Source organism: Podarcis filfolensis, assembly GCF_964270895.1.
Source record: "Podarcis filfolensis genome assembly, chromosome: 1".
In the NCBI taxonomy this organism is placed as follows: Eukaryota; Metazoa; Chordata; class Lepidosauria; order Squamata; family Lacertidae; genus Podarcis; species Podarcis filfolensis.
Genome location: NC_139604.1, coordinates 127,160,661 through 127,180,727, shown reverse-complemented (window position 1 = coordinate 127,180,727; position 20,067 = coordinate 127,160,661). Strand labels below are relative to the sequence as shown.

The following is a 20,067-nucleotide window of genomic DNA, read 5'->3' as shown; positions in this document are numbered from 1 at the left end:
CATCCAACGACACTTCCCAGAATCCTTTGGGGGAAGCCATACTTGTTTAAAGTTACATGAGTAACTTTAACATGAGGAAGCTTAACATGAGTCCACAGTGTAATCCAGCAGCAAAAAAGCTAACGCTATTTTAGGCTGCATCAACCAAAGTATAGTGTCCAGATCAAGGGAAGTAATAGTACCATTCTATTCTGCCTTAGTCAAACCACAGTTCCCAGGATTATTTGAGGCAAGCCATTTACTGTTTAAAGTGGTGTGATACTGCTTTAAACAGTATTCAGTAAAAAGGTAAAGGACCCCTGGACGGTTAAGTCCAGTCGAAGGCAAATATGGGGTTGCGGCACTCATCTCGCTTTCAGGCCGAGGGAGCCGGCGTTTGTCCACAGACAGCTTTCCGGCTCATGTGGCCAGCAGGACTAAACCGCTTCTGGCGCAACGGAAGACCGTGACAGAAACCAGAGCGCATGGAAACACTGTTTACCTTCCCGCCGCAGTGGTACCTATTTATCTATTTGCACTGGTTATCCAGTGATGGCCAAACTTGGCCCTCCAGCTGTTTTGGGACTACAACTCCCATCATCCCTAGCTAACAGGACCAATGGTCAGGGATGATGGGACTTGTAGTCCCTAAACAGCTGGAGGGCCGAGTTTGGTTATGCTTTCGAACTGCTAGGGTTGCCATATTTCAACAAGTAAAAATCTGAACACCAAAGCTGTCGAGTTTTTTTTTGGGGGGGGACATTGCTTCTGACTGCGGTATTCTGTGTATGGCATATGCAAATTCCAGATGTTTGGCAACCCTAAGGTTGGCAGAAGATGGGACAGAGCAACGGGAGCTTACTACCATTGAGTGGATTCGAACTGCCAACCTTCCGATCAAAAATGTGGCCCTCGAGTCAAGAATTCTTCTCCCCGCCCTATGACTATGTGGAGCAGGGAGCAAGCGAGATCACTCCAGTCAGGAGTGAGTGACTATTAACCCCTTGAAATTTCAGATGCAGAGGAGCAATTTCCCCTGTTCCCAGTTCTATAGTGTTGTGGTTTTAAAATTTGCCTCTCGGAATGGGCTGTCACAATAAATAAGCTAAAAAAGGAACAACAAATTAAAAATGACTGCAGTGCAGCTTTAGAGAAAAGCCTCCCCAAACATTTTGCTATTGGAAACTTTATCTGTGAGCAAGGCTTGAACCGAATGACTTACAGGGGAAAATTTATTTCCCCCTTCCCTCCCCAGACGTAATGTATTGACTGGGGTGGTAATGTTGGTTTTCTTTTGCTTGTCATTAAGATCTGTTTCTTTTTCCTTGTTCCTTCTCTTTTGAATTATTGGCTCTGCTTGGCTCTTCTCCCCTTTTACATCTTCTGCTAGTAGTTATTTGTCTCCTGCCTGGGCCTGTTTTCCAACCTCACTGCCTGAAGTAGGATCCTATTGCTCTTTTCCTCTTCCTGAGAATGCAGCGGAGGCCTCATTCACACATAGCGCAAGGAGGCCACCTTAAACAACCACGGCTATAGTTTACCTCCACAGTGCTACAATTCCCAACAGAGGAGCCATTAATGGATGCTGGGGTTTTGCTGACGTTTTTATGTATAAAGTGCTTCCCATCACATTTGCTTTTGGCAGATGACACAACCTTGATGGCAGAAAATGAGAAGGAAGTAAAGAACCTTTTAATGAGGGTGAAAGAGGAGAGCGCAAAATATGGTCTGACGCCCAACATCAAAAAAACTAAGATCATGGCCACTGGGCCCATCACCTCCTGGCAAATAGAAGGGGAAGAAATGGAGGCAGTGAGAGATTTTACTTTCTTGGGCTCCATGATCACTGCAGATGGTGACAGCAGCCACGAAATTAAAAGACGCCTGCTTCTTGGGAGAAAAGCAATGACAAACCTAGACAGCATCTTAAAAAGCAGAGACATCACCTTGCCGACAAAGGTCCGTATAGTTAAAGCTATGGTTTTCCCAGTAGTGATGTATGGAAGTGAGAGCTGGACCATAAAGAAGGCTGATAGCCGAAGAACTGATGCTTTTGACTTATGGTGCTGGAGGAGACTCTTGAGAGTCCCATGGACTGCAAGAAGATCAAACCTCTCCATTCTGAAGGAAATCAGCCCTGAGTGCTCACTGGAAGGACAGATCCTGAAGCTGAGGCTCCAATACTTAGGCCACCTCATGAGAAGAGAAGACTCCCTGGAAAAGACCCTGATGTTGGGGAAGATGGAGGGCACAAGGAGAAGGGGATGACAGAGGACGAGATGGTTGGACAGTGTTCTCGAAGCTTCAAACATGAGCTTGACCAAGCTGTGGGAGGCAGTGGAAGACAGGAGTGCCTGGCCTGCTCTGGTCCATGGGGTCACGAAGAGTCGGACACGACTAAATGACTAAATAAGAACATGATAGGGATTGATGGTTCTTCCCAAATGGCAGTGACTCAAAGAACACAGTAGGTGCTATTCAACTGAATTTTACTCAGAGCAGACTTACTGAAATGCATGGCCCTAACTTACTCACCTCTGTTGATTTCAGAGGGTCTACTCTGAGTAAAGTTGAGTACCACCTGCATGATATTCATGTGACTCATGACAGGATCAGTGGTTCCCACTGTGGGCAGTGCCCCCCTCTGTGGGGAGGGGGATTACCTGGGGAGGGTATTAAGAGGCAAGGGGGCAGTGGGGAGCTGTAAATAACCATGAGTCTGAAAAGTGGATATTACTGGATCAAGTCCATAATTTTTGTTGAATTAAACTAAATAGTTTTAACTGGATTTTGAATAAATGTGTAACCAGTGGTCACTGTTTTGAATTTTATTGTGTTTTTTATCTTCCTTGGTGGGTCATGCAAACTGCTATTTTGAATGATGCTTTTTAGGGGGTGGGGTAGGGGGCGCTGGGCAACTCTGAAAAGATTTGGGAACCACCGGTCTGGATGATTCAAGCATCACTTGGGGAGGGCAGGGGGAACCACTGAAAACAGAATTTGTGGTAGCATCTATGCTGGGTGTGTGTGTGTGTAATTAAATTTTTGGTTTTACAATTTAAAATACTCATTTAAACATCCTTAAAATATCAATGATTCCCCTCCTTCTCTTCCCATAGTTCATTTTACATATCATAAAAATCCCTGCATATTTTACAAAAACTAAACCATGCAGTATTCCATTATTTCATCCATCAAAACTTATTTGCACTGTTGAATTTATCTTAATGCTGCCCGCGTTTTCAAGTGTACAGTACACAATTTCCCCCATGTATTCAGTAAACGTTTCCCAATCTTCTCTAAACGTATGATCTTCTTGTTCTCTTATTCTGTATTTTAAATCTGCAAGCTGCACATATTCCGTCAGCTTATGTTGCCATTCTTCTTTGGTTGGGACCTCGCTCGTTTTCCATTTTGGGGCTAACAAAACACGGGCCGCAGTAGTGACATACATAAATAACCTTTTTTTGTTGGTGTTCAACTTGTTGTCACACTTCTTTTTGTTTCAATTTACCGTATTTTTCGCTCTATAGGACGCACTTTTCCCCCTCCAAAAATTAAGGGGAAATGTGTGTGCGTCCTATGGAGTGAATGCAGGCTCCTTGGCTTCAGCGATAGCAACGTGAAGCCTCCAAAGCTCAGAGGGAGCGCTCTCTTCACGCTCCGGAGGCTACGTGTTGCTTTCGCTGAAGCCTGGAGAGCGAGAGGGGTCGGTGCCTGAAGCCTTTGGAGCACAGCGGGAACTCACACTGTGCTCCGGAGGCTTCGGGTTCCTTTTGCTGATGCCGGGAGAGCAAGACTCTCCTGGCTTCAGGAGAGAGCTGCGCAGCGCCCCTTCAGCCAAGTGGGAGGAGAAATGGAAGGGGCTCCAGTTCTCCTACCGCTTCGCTGAAGGGGCGCTAACCAGAGAGGGGGAGAATTTTTTTTTCTTGTTCTCCTCCTTTAAAACAAGGTGCGTCCTATGGTCAGGTTCGTCCTATAGAGCGAAAAATACGGTACTACCTGCAAACTGACCTGTGTCTCCACTGTTGCAGGGATCTGAAGCTGGATAACGTGCTGCTGGATCATGAGGGCCATTGCAAGCTGGCTGACTTTGGGATGTGTAAAGAAGGAATCCGCGACGGGGTCACCACGGCGACCTTCTGTGGAACACCTGATTACATCGCCCCAGAGGTACAGGAAAGATGTTGCCAGGGCAAGAGCTTTGCTTTCTCAAACCCTGCATTTCTCCACCAGGCTCAGCTCAGCAGTGCAGAAACTGAGCTAGGCCAGGTTATGTGGCAGAATAAATGATTCCAAATTAGAAATATTTGCACAGTATTTGTGAGGCGTTTGGATACATGCTTGCACAGGGTTTACATATGTAGTTGCCTCAAAGCCGTGAGACTCTTCTGCATGCCGCATGGGTGTTGTTCTGCCAACAGGACAACGGTTCTGTGCATGCACCCAGAAGCTCACTGCATGCAGATAAAGCAGTGTGCATTAATAATGAACATCCGCAAATGGGAGTGCATGAGCTGATGTGGGGAAAATCCCTACACAATGGTTGTGCCTCAGCGAGGGCCAATATGTTCCCTATCAGTACAGTTGTACCTTGTGTTAAGTTGTGGGTGAACATATCAGACGACACAGCGATTCTTCAAACAGCTCTTGTTTATTCACAGGCCAGGACAGAACTGAACTGAAGGGTTCAGTCAGCCTGCTTATATAGAGCTCCAGTACAACGTAACTGTAACAATTTTCTAAAACTATCCAATCACTGAACATCACTTTTGATCCCTTATTTGCATAACTATCTACAGTATCCCCCTGCTGGCCCAGGGTGAGAACTTCAGTACATAACACCTTGGATCTCAAACACCTTGGCTCCCAAACAAATCGGCTCCTGAATGATGGAAACCCAGAAGCGAGTGTTCCGGTTTTTGAACAATTTTCAGAAACCAAACGTCTGGCGCGGCTTCCGATTGGCTGCAAGACGCTCCTGCAGCCAATCAGAAGCTGCGCCTTGGTTTTTGAATGGTTTCGGGAATGCATTCTGTTCGAGAACCAAGGTACGACTGTATCTGTGTGAATTTGTATCAAAGGCATCCTGTGCCCCATTTTGCACCGGTACCTCTGGATCAAGTCTAGGGTATTCTCATTGAACATTTCAGGGTTTTCTTTATGTCCCGTCCATGGGCCAGTTCACACGTTAAACTTGCTCATTCATCGTTCATGCATGCATCTAGTACTCCTCTTGGTTTCTGAACACTTGATGATTCGCAGCCAATTGTGAGACAGGTGACATGAAAGTTCTTTCTGTGAGATTAGCCCTGCAGTGGCTCATTCACAGATCCAAGTCGTTTCTGAATGGCTTTATTTCTGAATAAGTAACTTCACTGTGAAGAACCCACACTCTGAAGAAGTGTGCATGCACACGAAAGCTCATACCAATAACAAACTTAGTTGGTCTCTAAGGTGCTACTGGAAGGAATTTTTTTATTTTATTTTGTTTCACAGTATACAAAACTGACTTATGTCCAACAACCAAATTTTACAGCTTTCAGCTTTTCAGCTAGCATTCCTTGAATGTGTTTAGAATTCTTATGTGTGTCTATTGACTAACTCCCAACAATACCATACCAGACGTTTTCCTTAAATTCAAGGAGCCATACTTCAGTCAATCAAAATTACTCTACGGCACGTTGGGGGAACCAAACTAAGCAAGTCCTTCAAGGATCCTAGTTTTCTTCCATCACTTCTTGTCATAAGTCGTTGCTTGATGCTGCAATCATCCCATGGCAACCAGGCAAATGTGAACCAGGACTTGGTTGCTTGACATTTGTGTGGGTTGGAGAATGCTATACTCAAATTTCCATCACACTGCAAAGGATTTTGATCATGCGGCATGTGTTAATTAGCTCGCCAATGCCAGAATGTCTGTGCTGTCTATGACTGTCCTTGCAAATCAGTCCCTGCAGGCGTTAATACAACCATCTCAGCAATTATCACCCATTTGCTACTGTAAAAGGTTAAAGGTGTGCCTGTTTAAGATATATTTAAGCTCTAGTTATCTACCAATGCAACTTGTTGGATCTGCTTGCCATTCAATTCCCATCTTATGGTTTTCTCCTTTCCATACCTGCCAGCCAAGATTTCACTTCCTGCATCTGAAGAAGTGTGTTTGAGTCTATGAAAGCTTATTCCATAGTTCAGTCTGTAGAGCATGGGACTCTTAATCTCAGGGTCGTGGGTTCAAGTCCCATGTTGGGCACTGCAGGGAGTTGGACTAGATGATCCTTGTGGTCCCTTCCAACAATTCTATGACCCTAATACATTTATTAGGTTCTGTTTGACTCCTTGTGATTGCTTGTGGCAGCTAGACTGGTGACTGGGTGTGGCCACCGGGACCACATAACACCACTCCTGAGAGATCTGCATTGGCTCCCAGTATGTTTCTGAGCACAATTCAAAGTGTTGGTGCCGACCTTTAAAAGCCCTAAACAGCCTCAGTCCAGTATACCTGAAGGAGCGTCTCCACCCCCATCGTTCAGCCTGAGGTCCAGCTCCGAGGGCCTTCTGGCGGTTCCCTCATTGAGAAAAGTGAGATTACAGGGAACCAGACAGAGGGCCTTCTCGGTAGTGGCGCCCGCCCTGTGGAACACCCTCCCATCAGATGTCAAGGAAATAAGCAGCTGTCTTATTTTTAAAAGACATCTGAAGGCAGCCCTGTTTAGGGAAGTTTTTAATATAATGCTGTTTTGTTTTTAACACTTGATTGGGAGCTGCCCAGAGTGGCTGGGGAAACTCAGCCAGATAGGCAGGGTATTAATAATAATAATAATAATAATAATAATAATAATAATAGAGGGCACAAGGAGAAGGGGACGACAGAGGACGAGATGGTTGGACAGTGTTCTCGAAGCTACCAGCATGAGTCTGACCAAACTGCGGGAGGCAGTGGAAGACAGGAGTGCCTGGCGTGCTCTGGTCCATGGGGTCACGAAGAGTCGGACACGACTAAATGACTAAACAACAACAACAATAATAATAATTATTATTATTAGCTGCAAGAGCCTAACATGGCTGCTCTTCTGGGAACCATTACTAAATCTCACTGGGCTTTGATCTGTCATCCTCTTTCACATATGCATGCCATCACTCAGTGTTGCAGTCCTCAACAGGCAGGGAATAAGAATGACTGGGTAGCATTGTTGATTTTGACTCTTGCTCACCTCACGGCAGATTTTACAAGAGATGCTGTATGGTCCCGATGTCGACTGGTGGGCAATGGGAGTGCTGCTCTACGAGATGCTCTGCGGCCACGCTCCCTTCGAAGCTGAAAACGAAGATGACCTCTTTGAGGCCATCCTTAAGGATGAAATCTCCTACCCGTCTTGGCTCCCAGAAGATGCTGTTTCAATTCTGAAGGCCGTATGTATACACTTGTCTTGTTTGCACAACTTCCCTCTGACTTACCGTATTTTTTGCTCTATAAGACTCACTTTTCCCCTCCTAAAAAGTAATGGGAAATGTGTGTGCGTCTTATGGAACGAATGCAGGCTGCACAACTATCCCAGAAGCCAGAACAGCAAGAGGGATTGCTGCTTTCACTGCGCAGCGATCCCTCTTGCTGTTCTGGCTTCTGAGATTCAGAATATTTTTTTTCTTGTTTTCCTCCTCCAAAAACTAGGTGCGTCTTGTGGTCTGGTGCGTCTTATAGAGCGAAAAATACGGCGCATCTTTTGCTAAACAGTAAGAGTCAGTAGGAATTTTAAAATATCCCCGTTCACCCAGGCATTTGCAGAGGAGGGCAACCAAGATGATAAAGGGTCTGGAAACCAAGCCTGTTGAGGAACGGTTGAGGGAGCTGGGGAGGTTTCGCTTGAAGAGAAGACTGAGAGGTGATGGAACAGCCGTCTTCAAATATCTGAAGGGCTGTCACATGGAAGATGGAGCAAGCTGGTTTTCTGCTGCTCCAGAGGGTAGGATCCGAACCAATGGGTTCAAATGACAGGAAAGCAGATTCCAACTAAACATTAGGGAGAACTTTCCAACGGTAAGAGGTGTTCAGCAGCGGAACAGACTCCCTCAGAAGGTGGTGGACTCTCATTCCTTGGAGCAGAGGTTGGATGGGCATCTGTCAGGGATGCTTTAACTGAGATTCCTGTCTTGCAGGACCAGATGACTCTTAGGTTCCCTTCCAACCCTAAAATTATCTCTGATTCTGTGATTCTATGAAAGATACTGTTCCTGGCAACCTTGGAAATATCAGCTGTGGGGATATATGGCTGTTTTAAAATGTTCTCAGGTGTTGTCATTGTTTCGATTCTTTAAAATTGCCATGTTTTGCTCCTTTGATGGTTCATCTGGGCGAATGGGCCATGGTCCCACCAGTCTCAGTCTGTCCCCAGCCAACCCCACCTTCCTTGTTTACAACTGGTCAGGATGTGGCTCTCTGCCTGTCACTGCCTGTGTCTCCACCTAATGCAGATCTTCCCTGCCTTTTGCCCTGTCGGTCCCAGTAGGAACAAGCCACCACTGGGCAATAAATGTTGAGTTCACAGGTATTGTCTCTCACAGCTACCCAAAAGGGGAGTGGGGCCAGGGAGGCAGGAGCAGAAGCATAGAATTGGAAGGGACCAAGAAGATCACCTAGTCTAAGGTTAACAGATTTTTTTTTCAAAGAATCCGTGGACATTTATTATTTTTTTTTTGAAAAGAGAAAAAAAAAATCGAATTTTTTTTTTTAAAAAATTAAGAAGTAATATCTTCTCTTCTGTGGTCTCCTCTGTCACATGGCCCTCCTCTGGGCCCTGGCCTGCTCTCTTGGAGCGCTACCCTGCCGTGGAGTAGGCTCGGGTCGGGCTTGGGCTCGGCCACATGTCCTTGCCCTCCCGGTGCTCTCCTACCTCTCCTCCTCAGCGGTGGTGATGGCGACGTTGTGGCAAGGTCAGGGCTCCCCTCTTTTTTCTCCTTCCTCTTTCTCTCTCTTCCTTCTCCTCCGCTCCTCCTTCTCCCTGCGTCAGCTCCAGGGGTTTTACTGGCCCCGGAGCGCCGCTGGGCAGTCGGCCGGGTGGCCGGGCGCTCTCGCTCCCTGCTCGATTTGGGTCATGGGGGGCGGTCAGCGGTTCCCCCAGTTGACACGCTGGCGTCCCCGGTTCCCCTTTGGCAGTGGCAGCGGCAGCGGGAGTCTCAGCAGCCCGGAGCCAGCCTGGTAGCACAGTTCACTCTGGCTGGCTTCAGGAGCTGCTCGCTGCTGTGGCGCCCGCCATTTTGCCTCACCGGAAATCCCCATATGATGCGTCTTGTGCCGTTGAACCAATCACGCAACATTCATTCCCTACTAATAAATCTACAACACTTAAAATATGAATCCGGGGACATTCCGGGGACAGATTTTGTCCGGGGACAGATTTGTAAATCAAGGGACTGTCTCCGGGAAACGGGGACATCTGGTAACCATAGCCTAGTCCAGCCCCCAGGAATGCAGGAATCTTTTGCCCAACATGGGACTCACAACCCTGAGATTAAGAGTCTTATGCTCCACCGACTGAGATATTCCAAAAGACAAGTCTCCAGTTCCAAGTTTGCTGTTCCTTGGAAGGCAACCTCCTTCCCTTGGGCAGCAGAGCTGCTTCCTCTTAGGAACCATCTGACTTTCTCCAGATTCCTCTTTGTGTGGAAGTCTTAGAAGGTCACTTCTCTTCCTGGAATGTTCCTGAGAACATTCTTTAGCAGGAAAGCGGCAGTGACCTATAATGCACAAGGGGGGAAACTGAGCAAGGTTCCCAAGATCACTCCCTCGCTCTGGCTTCAGTTATTTGTTTCTGACAAACAATTTATTGTCAGCTTTCCAAGGCAAATAACATTTCCAAACAATAGAATAATCACTGGCCACTGTAAAAACAGGATGGTGGACTAGATTGGTGATAGGCCTGAGCCAACAGGTCTCTTCTTATGTTCTTTCTTATGTACTGAGTTGAATAGGATCCAAACTGCAGCAGTCTGATTGGTCCTAGAACAATAGGATCCAAAATGCAGCAGTCTGATTGGTCCTAGAACAATAGGATTCAGAATGCAGCAGTATGATTGGTCGGCAGGAGCCACCCAATCCAGCTCCAGATAGAAGTGAATCCACAACCTGATTGGCCTACAGGAGAAGTCCGGAATTAGCCAATCACGTGCAGCCCATTGTGTAAATAATGTATATAAAGCAGATACTTTGAGGCAAACATGAAATCACTTTGCGACTCTGAGTATATTTCATTCTTATAAAATAATCGGAGCACCGATAGCCTACAAATCAATATGGCTAACTTAGGATTGCCATATTTCAAAATGTAAAAAGCAGGGCACCCTGAAAGTTCTTGAGCTTTTTTTAAGGAATACCCCAAAATTGTTTTGGAGCTTTTTAAGGCATTTTCGGCACAATTTAACCCCCACTGCCAATTTTCCGGGACATTTGCCCGATTTCCAAAACATAATCCAGGACACCAATTTTGGGGGCAAATGCCAGGACATGTCCTCTAAAATCAGGACATATGGCAGCCGTAGGCTAACTTAACCCAACAACACTCTCCTCCCATCACACACAAATAAATCTTACTAAAGACAACCAACCATGCTCTGGGCACCCCAACCAAGGAAATATAACAAACGAATAGAAAGAGAACCCACACAAGTGATGCTGACATAACCCCCCCAACACACACACTAAGTAAAGAATGTAAGTTTTACCACCCCACCCCCTACCCCTTCTCTCCCCTTTTTCCTCCTTCTTCCCCAACAATATTCTGTTCACAACACTAATGTTTCACATAAAATGTAACTGATCTGTAGAAAGGACTCTACAACCTGAAAAAGAGACAATGCATGTACAGTGGTACCTCGGATGCGAATAGGATCCGTTCCAGAGCCCCATTCGCATCCCAAACAGAACGTAAGACGCGATGGCACATCTGTGCGTGTGCAGGTCGCGTATTGTCGCTTCCGCGCATGCGTGTGACGTCATTTTGAGCATCTGCGCATGCACGAGCAGCAAAACCCGGAAGTAATGCGCTCCGTTACTTCCGGGTTGCTGTGGAGCGCAACCCGAAGGCGCTCAACCTGAAGCACATTCAACCTGAGGTATGACTGTACGGTACTCTTGTAAACAAAGAAAAGCTTTAATTTTTTTTTTCTTTTTAAAAGAATCTGAAGCAGCATATGTCCAAATTTTAAATGTCTTTATTTTTTAAAACAGAGGCACTGGAGGATACTTTCAGGCAAATCCAAAGGATCTTTCCTGATTAATCAATTAACTGATTAAACTTCGGAATTGGTTCCCATGAAGCATCACAAAACAATTTCACTATAGTTTTTAAAAAATGCAAAACTATTTAAAAAGCTGCATGTATGAAAACCAGTTGTAACTCAGCCAGATGGGTGGCGGCGGGGGGTATAAATAATGAAATAATATAGAAACCAATTGAAATCCAACACAGGTGACTGACTGAAATAAAAGAAATCTCCCCTTAGAGGGCTTGTTGAAAGCGGAAGGTCTTCAACAGGCACCAGAAAGACAAATAAAGGCAGTGGTTTTCTGATGTGCAACAGCAGGGAGTTCCAAAGAGTAGCCACTGTCACACTATTTTGATTTTCAACTATTTTGAATACCCAACACATTTGGGCTTGGGTTTTCCCTCCTTCAAAAAAATTGCCTTGGCTTTAAAACACTGTCCAAAAACAATCGCAAAACAACAACAAACCTCTAGTTACGTGAAACATATTCAATAAACACACAAGACATAACCGGCTGTACGTTTGAATAAATAAAGTATACTATTCATTGTATTAAATTGTAGATTTTGACAGAAGTAGCTCATAAAGTTCAACGAAAAAGGTACAGCCAGACCTCATGTTACGTTTGCTTCAAGTTGCACGTTTTCAGGTTGCGTCCTGCAGCAAAGTAACCGGAAAGGGTTACTTCCAGGTTTCGTCACTCGCGCATGCGCAGACACACAAAATGACGTCATGTGCATGTGCAGAAGCGGCAAATTGCAACCCGTGCATGGGCAGACGGGCAGACACAGGTTGCGTTCTTTTCAGGTTGCGAACGGGCCTCCGGAACGGATCCCGTTTGCAACCAGAGGTACCACTGTAGAAGACCCAGTGGATCAGTTCATTCTCTAATCAGTTTATGCGTAAAGTCCATGTATGTGCAAGTGTCTATTCCACCTGTCTGTTCATAGAGTCCAACAATCCACACAAAAGGTTGTTACAGTTCCACAGAATCCTTTCACAGAGTCTAAGACAAGATTAAAACGCAAATCATTGGACACAAAATTAGTCCATTCTAATTTGCTTTCTGCATCCGGTTACATCTTGCGTGTTTACTGAATATTATTTAAAACACTGTCCAGCTTGCATTTTGCAATCGTTAGATACACACATGTGTTTCTGCAATTGCAAATTCCCCCCAAAGGTGCATTCATGAGTCCACAGAATTTCCAGAGTTCGGCATTACATCTCTTCTGCAGTTTGCTTCGCTGCGTTGCTCCTCTGTTAAAAGAGCCGGGCTTCAGGCCCCTATATGTGTAAGAACAGTGGAAGGGACCTGCCTTTTACAGCCTCATCATTAGGCACCGTTGTGACATTTAAAGGCTGGAGTTCTTCCTGTGCATTCATTGCCCACCTGGGATTTGTCCTGTCTCATTCCAGCTCCCAGGACAGGAACAGATTCCCAAGGACAGCAGGCTGTGCTCCCTGGCTGATCCAAATCAACTTCAGGGCAGGGTCATGAGAGACAAGGGATGGGTGTGCACTGACCACAAGATTTGGTTTGGTCCTCAGTTCAGGGCTTTGTAAAAACAGCCTGGTTCACCTCGTACTCATTTAGTGGCTGACCAGTTTGGTTTCGGGGTCCAAATCTCATTTGCCATCCCCACTTCACTCTTGGGAATTCTAGATGGATATAATTTCTTTCCTTTTTGACAAAAGTGGGTGGAATTTGCAGGCTGGACCCTCCAGAGTGGGTGAACCCTGTCAGATTGCAGGCAAATAAATCTGAGGGCTTTTGTGTACTTAGGCGCCTCTAAAATGTGACCTCTAAGTCTTTAAACTATTTTTAACTGGGGGGAAATTGCATGAGGTTTTCAGGCAAGGGTGTCCCTTCTGAGGGTATAAGCCAAATTTAGCTGGGAGAAATTCACATTTAAACTTAGGAGGAGTTACATCTCAGTAGGCAGGTGCAGAATTGGGCTGTTAACTATCTGCTTAGCTTATTTAAGCTGTTCCTAAGTCGAGTGGTTCCTAAGTCGAGTGGGGACGTGGGTGGCGCTGTCGGGGACGCAGGTGGCGCTGTGGGTTAAACCCCAGAGCCTAGGACTTGCTGATCAGAAGGTCGGTGGTTCGAATCCCTGCTATGGGGTGAGCTTCCGTTGCTCGGTCTCTGCTCCTGCCAACCTAGCTGTTCGAAAGCACGTCAATGTGCAAGTAGATAAATAGGTACCACTCTGGCGGGAAGGTAAACAGCGTTTCCGTGTGCTTCTCTGGTTCGCCAGAAGCAGCTTAGTCATGCTCGGCCAGTAAAGCGAGATGAGCGTCACAACCCCAGAGTCGGCCACGACTGGCCCTAATGGTCAGGCCCTTTACCTTTACCTTTAAGTCGAGTGGCAAAACAGCAACCTTTCAAAACTAGTAAGGGATATCTGCTTGGAAGAACAGAGTTCTCCATGCAGAGCAGATTTCACTAAGGGGAGTGTGATTAGGTATTTCTCAACAGGAAAAAGTACCAGGAAGGAGATCAAATCAGTCTGTGGTTTACAGTGTCAGAAAGAGTTCTCACTGACTCATAAGGGGCAAAGTTTACGCTCTGGGCTGCAGATGGGAATTTCTGGTGTGAGCTGTTGCTGCTGCAAAGTTCACATCCTGAATTTTGGGGAGCTCTTTTGGATTTTTGGATTTTGGAGAGCGAGGTGGTCTAGGCTGAGAGATGGCAACTTGTCTTCGGGCACCTGGTACATTTCCAAGCAGAAATGGAACCCCAGGTCTGACTCCAGTCTGCTCCAGTTTATCTGTCTTATTTTCCAACCACAAGCAAAGCACATAATGAGCAGCAATTTTCCCTGCTTGTCCCCACCCACTTTCCTTACATAATAATCAGATGAAATTGCTTACAGGACCTTCAGCCTCCAGTCCTGGGGCAACATGGAAGGAAGCCTTAATTAGAGTAATTGCTCTGTTTAAATAACTATTCTCTCTTTGTTTAAAGGCCAGTGGATGTTGGAGCGAACCTCTCTCCCCTTCTCCTGCCTTTCTCTTCCCTTCTGATCTAATTCATCCCTCATCCTTTCCGGCCATTCATTTAATGACTATCTCTCCCAGATATTTCTCCTTCTTCTTTATTTTACAAGGGCAATTAGATGGCAGATTCTGGCTCTTCTCTCCTTTTGTAGCCGCTGCTTTTGTAACAAGGAATTTACAGCGCTTTGCTGAGGGCAGCAAGGGAAGCTAGTTTCCCACACACATACTTTTGCAAACTTTTTTACAAGGCACCATGAAACTTTTCACCAATGTCGTTAAACCAGCGTCAGACCCAGCATGCAAACCTACAATATCCAGAATTTTTATGGCAGTTTTGCAGAAGCTCAGGCTCAGGGGCGAAATGTGGCCCTCCACACCTCCCTATCTGGCCCTCGGGATCCTTCTCAGGCCACCACCCCTCTTCTCCCCAGGCCATACCACCTCAGCAGCCCTGGTTTGCATCCTCCTTCGCTGTTTTTGCCTGGCTGGAATGTGTTCTTGAACTCTGGTAAGGTCTCTTGCTTGCCTGGGTGGAGGGCAGAGAGGAGCCTGTGTGGAAACTAGCTTTCTGTACAAGGGCAAAATTAACATTCATTGCTCTGCCAACTTTTCCATCTTGCCCTGCCCACAACTTGCACGGGAGTGGCCATTGAGCCTACAAGGAAAAGCAGGTCTCCAGCTGAAAAAGGCTCCAGCTGAAAAAGGCTTAAAGTGATTATGAGCAGAGGGTTGGACTAGATGACCCTTGGTGTCCCTTCCCACTCTACACTCCTATGATTCTAATAACAGAAGTATTTAATTTGGTTCAGAAACGGTATCTATTGGTCATCAAATGTCTTGGCAATGGTTTTTAATTCCTCCTGAACTCTAAATGTGAGGGGGGAGAAAAGGTGCACTTCATCAGGCAGGGCATTCCACAAATGGGGAGCCACCACCAAGAAGGCCCAGCCACTCGTTGATGTCAATAGGGCTTCCCCCAGCATCTCCAGATAAGCAAGGGAAAGACCCCTGTCAGAATTTCTGGAGGCTCACTGCCAGTCAGAGCAGACAGTTCTGAGTTACATGGGCCAAGGATACGGCAGCTTCCCATGTCTATAATTAACAGGACCTGATAGTGGATGGCTAAGAGCATCACTTTCTTCCTTGCTAATCCTTTCTTCTTGTTTTTGCAGTTCATGACCAAGAACCCCAAAATGCGTCTTGGCAGCATTGCCCTGGGCGGAGAGAATGCTATCCTACTGCACCCATATTTTAAGGAATTGGATTGGGATCTGCTGAACCAGCGTCAGATAGAGCCGCCTTACCGTCCTCGAATTGTGAGTGTTTAGAATTTTCTCAAGTGTGCATGTACTCAGAAGCAGATACCATGCATTACATGAAAAAATTCCCCAGATTCAACCCCTGGCAGCTATGAATTGAACCTGGTAGCTTCTGCATGCAAAGCACAACCGCATTCACATCAATGACCTGGTTTGCTCATAACACCAAACCACAGTTTACTGAACTATAATAATAATAATAATAATAATAATAATAATAATAATAATATCATAATACATTTTTATTTATACCCCGCCCTTCCCGGTTCAAAAACTGGGCTCAGGGCGGCTAACAACAAATTCAAAACACTTAATTGTAAAAGCAGCATAAAGTACAGTATAAAAACATGAATAACAATAAAATTCAAAATTCAGAAATCAATTCAGGGGAAATAAGCATTAGGTAATCCCCAGGGCTAGCTGGCTGAATTGGTCCTACTTGGGCCAGCGAGGAGACCAGGGGAGAATTAGCTGTGGGGTCTCAGAGCAGGTGATCTTCATAAAAGGGGAGGGGGAGGGAAGGGAAGGGAAATAAAAGATCAGGCTGAATTCAAATTAAAGGCCAGGCGGAATAGCTCTGTCTTACAGGCCCGACGGAAGGAGGTTAAATCCTGCAGGGCCCTAGTCTCATGGGACAGAGCATTCCACCAGGTCGGAGCCATCACTGAAAAGGCCCTGGCCCAGGTGGAGGATAATCTGACTTCCTTAGAGCCCGGGACCTCTAAACTATGGTTATTCATGGACCTTAAGGTCCTCTGCGGGGCATACCAGGAGAGGCGGTCCCATAAATACGAGGACCCTAAGTTTAATAACTGTGGGTTATTAAACGGTGGCTCAAAGTTATTGGTGAACCCTGCTCGGTAATTTAACAATGCTTTATTTGCTGCCAGCAAAATACAATCTGAAACTAGCGTTTGTTTACAAAACATGGGTGTTACGTGTGAATCCGGCACTCTCAGTTAACCATGGTTTGCTTGGTCATCCCATCCCATCACCAAGTGACAAAACAAACATTGGAGAAACAAGAATTGTTTGATAGTCTGTGGGACAACTTGTTAAGAAAACTATGGTTTAGCATTATGTGCAAACCAGGCTAGTATGTTGTTTTCCTGGGATAAGCCTTTAATGTAATATTTTGGACTAGATGGTTGTTGGTATTTTGGGTTGGGTACACACTATACATTTAAAACACACGCCCAAAATTTAGGAACTGTTGTTTACCTATCATAGAGCTAGTATTCTCAACACTTTAAAAAAACTACAGTTCCCATGATCCTTTGGGAGAGATGTGTTTCAAATGTGCTTTATATGTCTGGTGTGTATGCAGCCATTTCTGTAATCCACTTTTGGGGTGCTTTTAACAGAAAAGCTGAGTACAGCTAATTTCTGATATATAAGCCTAACAGATTGGACCCAAGCTTAAATTACTCACGCTTAGGTCCTATAGAAATCATTGTGTTAACTACCTTTTCACACTGATTTCTGTTAGTGCAAGTACTTAGTGTGATGTAACAAACTTAGTCCCGATCCTGCCCAACTTTTAGAAAATGACAATGCCAATTTTTCAAAATCCTCAAAATACTGAGAAACCAAAGTGAATGTCACCCTTGTTAATAGGTGGGGGGGAGGGAGAGAACGAAAACCTAATATATTTGTTTTATATTTGCATATGACAGAAATCGAAAGAAGATGTGAGCAACTTCGATCCCGAATTTTTAAAAGAGGAGCCAATATTAACTCCCATTGAAGAAGGAATTCTTTCTATGATTAACCAAGATGAATTTAAAAACTTTTCTTACACAGACCCAGAACTAGAGTCTTCACCACATTTGCGGGCGTCTACTAGCCTCTCCCCCTGACAATGAGGAACAGTGGCAATTTAGGCTTTCCTGAAAATTTGTCCAGCTGGGAGATCGAAACCCGACAGCCTAATATTCATGCCTCGCAGACAAGAGAAGCACTGTTAGTTTAATATCAGAGCAGAGGTTCTGTCCTGGAATTTTTGAAGCAGCAAGAACAAATATTTATAGCAGGGGAACGAATCCCCTTCGGTAAATGGATGGTGCGGATGTGGGAAGAAGAAATAATTTGACCTTGTTGACTCGGGACAGCTGGCTGGGAAATTCGACTTTGCAGTGCGTCTGGGGAGTCACCAGAAGGGTGAAATGAACTCTGAGGCAGGCCAAGTTTTTATACCCCACTGATGTCCTGCAATTGCACCTTCCACAAAACAGGGGTAACAAAAAGAGGGCAGCCAATGACTGGGTCGAACTGCATCAAGAAAAATGTTATGCATGGCATTACCTTGGTTAAAGAATTTATATAGTATACTGTTCTTCCTCCGAGGAAGAACGTTGTAGATCCCTCCTGGGCAAAAATGGGTCTCTGAAATGTTTCAGGCTTCCATCTGAAGAGATATTTCATTGCACAGATTGTCAAAAACATTTTTTAACAAAATATCCTCGAGGCAAGGAAGTCTTCCATGGTATATAGGGCCAGATCCAGGCCCGGTTCTGATTTGTTGTATGCTAGTGGTAGCTCCAGATGGGATTGTACTGTCCTCCTTTCCAACACGTGCGTCCTGTCAACTGAAAGGAGGATAAAACAGGTTTTCATATCTGCTCTGAGGAAAAGAGAGAGGAGGAGGAGGTGAAGAATGAATCTTCCTTGCTGAGTTGGGGTGAAAGTTTGTGACTGTTGTTAACAGAGTGAGACCACCTGCTACCTCTTTGTGTTAGAGACTTCCAATTGTGCCACAATTTGTAGGCGCAGCTCCATGCTTTCCAGTATGTGTCAAGAGTAGGGTAGGTTTTTTTCCCCCCACTGCTTTCCTTGGGAAACCTGGCTGTTTACTGCTTCATCTGAGAAAACGTCAATCCACAGCAAACCCAGTTGACTTTTATTGTGATTCACAAATGGGACAAAAACAAAACAAGTCCCTGCTTGGACCCATGCCTACAGAGCCTAGATGAGCCCTTCCTAACTGTAAGATGAGAGGGAATTTATTTCCTGTGTTTGTCAAATAACCGAGATGACCTGGGGCTTGCTAAGCATTTTCTTCTCCCATCCTCAGTGCTTCCTCTCCTGTTTAAAACAGACTGTGTAAAGTACTCTCTGCCTTTTACCTCAAAGAGGATTTTTACCCTGGTTCCCTTCAAAAAAAATATGGATGTTTTCTTCAGGGCTCATTAAAAACAGAAGAAGAAAAAACTGAAACCAAAATGGTGGTCCCTCAAATTATTTCGCCACTGGTGGCATGACCTTTCTGCCAGGCACTCGGCTTACAACTCAGGACCTCATTTTGGGACAAAGCAGGGAAATTTCACACAAGCGGAAGATGAGGTTCTTAAGCCACAACCGCTTGGTTCTTAATGTGCTTCTGCATACCCAGTTGTGGGGAATCAGAAGTGTGGGGGGGTGTTGTTGGTTTCAGGGCCGTCTTGCAGGCTTCCAGTGGGCACCTGCTTGGCTAGTTTGAAAACAGGATGCTGGACTACAGGTAGATGGGCCATTGGCTTACAGGGTTCCTCTTGGTTTCTTACGTTCTTAAGTTGATTAAAAGTATATTTATTTGAATGAGTAACATTAGTTTATATGAGTTAAGTAGGGTACTGATTTCGGCTAGCAGACTGTGTTCAGTGTTGGGATCTCCGCTCGGCCAAGCCAATATGGCTCGTCTTCCTCCAAGTCCTTCGGAATCGCCCTCCCGACGAATAATTAACGACCTGAGCCTTTGATAAGGCCTCAGGCACGTTCTCCCATTCAGCAGAGAATCCAGCACAGGGAAGTGATGAGATTTATGGCTACATCACTATGCTTCATTTCTTACTACGCAGACAACAAAGAAATATACATCCTCTCACTATGAAAGCAGAGAGCAGCTGAACAAAGGAACAAAGGAAACAGGAAACCGCTAACGTCACATCCCATCTCCCGTCTCCCGTGAGACGTCCAATAGCCTGGACTGTCTCTGGAATGTAAACAGAGTCCTGTGACTCCATGCAGCTGCTCAGTGGCAAACAGAAACTAACATCCAGTACAGGTGTCCCCCACCAACTTACACGGGGGTGGGTGGGTTATATTCCGGGCCCCAACATGCATAAGTGAAATTGTGTAGAAGCACCCCACTTTAACAGAGAGGGTGTGCGGGGAGGAGAGAGAGCGGGAGGAGAGAGAGGCAACTTGGAAATTGTCCGTGGCCTGCTTCCCCTATCCCGAGCCTGCCTGAGGGGAGCCAGAGCGCATGGTGGCAGCATCTGGACACAGAGTGCGAGGACCAAGAAGGGCACCCAGCAGAATGGGTGTCAGGAGGGGACGCAGATGCGTGGCACAGCCAGGGAGAAGGTGCCTCCTGCCCCATGCCGCTGGTTGATTGATGGCCACCTTCCCTCGCTTGGGCAGCAGCCCTGAGCAAGGAAAGTCCTATTTATTTATTTGCGCATCATGACTTTAGCCAGCTTGTGCCATAAAAATCGTGCTCCTTGCCAACAGACTCCCAGCATCA

The 20,067-nt window shown here is 45.7% G+C and overlaps 1 protein-coding gene across 4 annotated transcripts in view; it reads left to right on the top strand.

Moving 5' to 3' along the window:
• PRKCH (protein kinase C eta) overlaps positions 1-18,785 on the top strand; it is a 117,481-nt gene extending 98,696 nt beyond the window's left edge. The window contains exons 11-16 of one of the 4 annotated variants that reach the window (XR_014548137.1): positions 4,014-4,152; positions 7,204-7,392; positions 15,417-15,560; positions 17,240-17,934; positions 18,108-18,137; positions 18,172-18,785. Coding sequence is in view for 1 of the 4 variants with exons in the window: in XM_083614064.1 (XP_083470190.1) it covers positions 4,014-4,152; positions 7,204-7,392; positions 15,417-15,560; positions 17,240-17,422 (655 nt within the window). In the remaining 3 variants the exon portion in view is untranslated. Of the gene's footprint in view, positions 1-4,013; positions 4,153-7,203; positions 7,393-15,416; positions 15,561-17,239 lie in introns of all 4 variants that reach the window. The other 3 variants (XR_014548138.1, XR_014548139.1, XM_083614064.1) reach the window with 3 other exon arrangements.
• Positions 18,786-20,067: the final 1,282 nt, after the last annotated feature.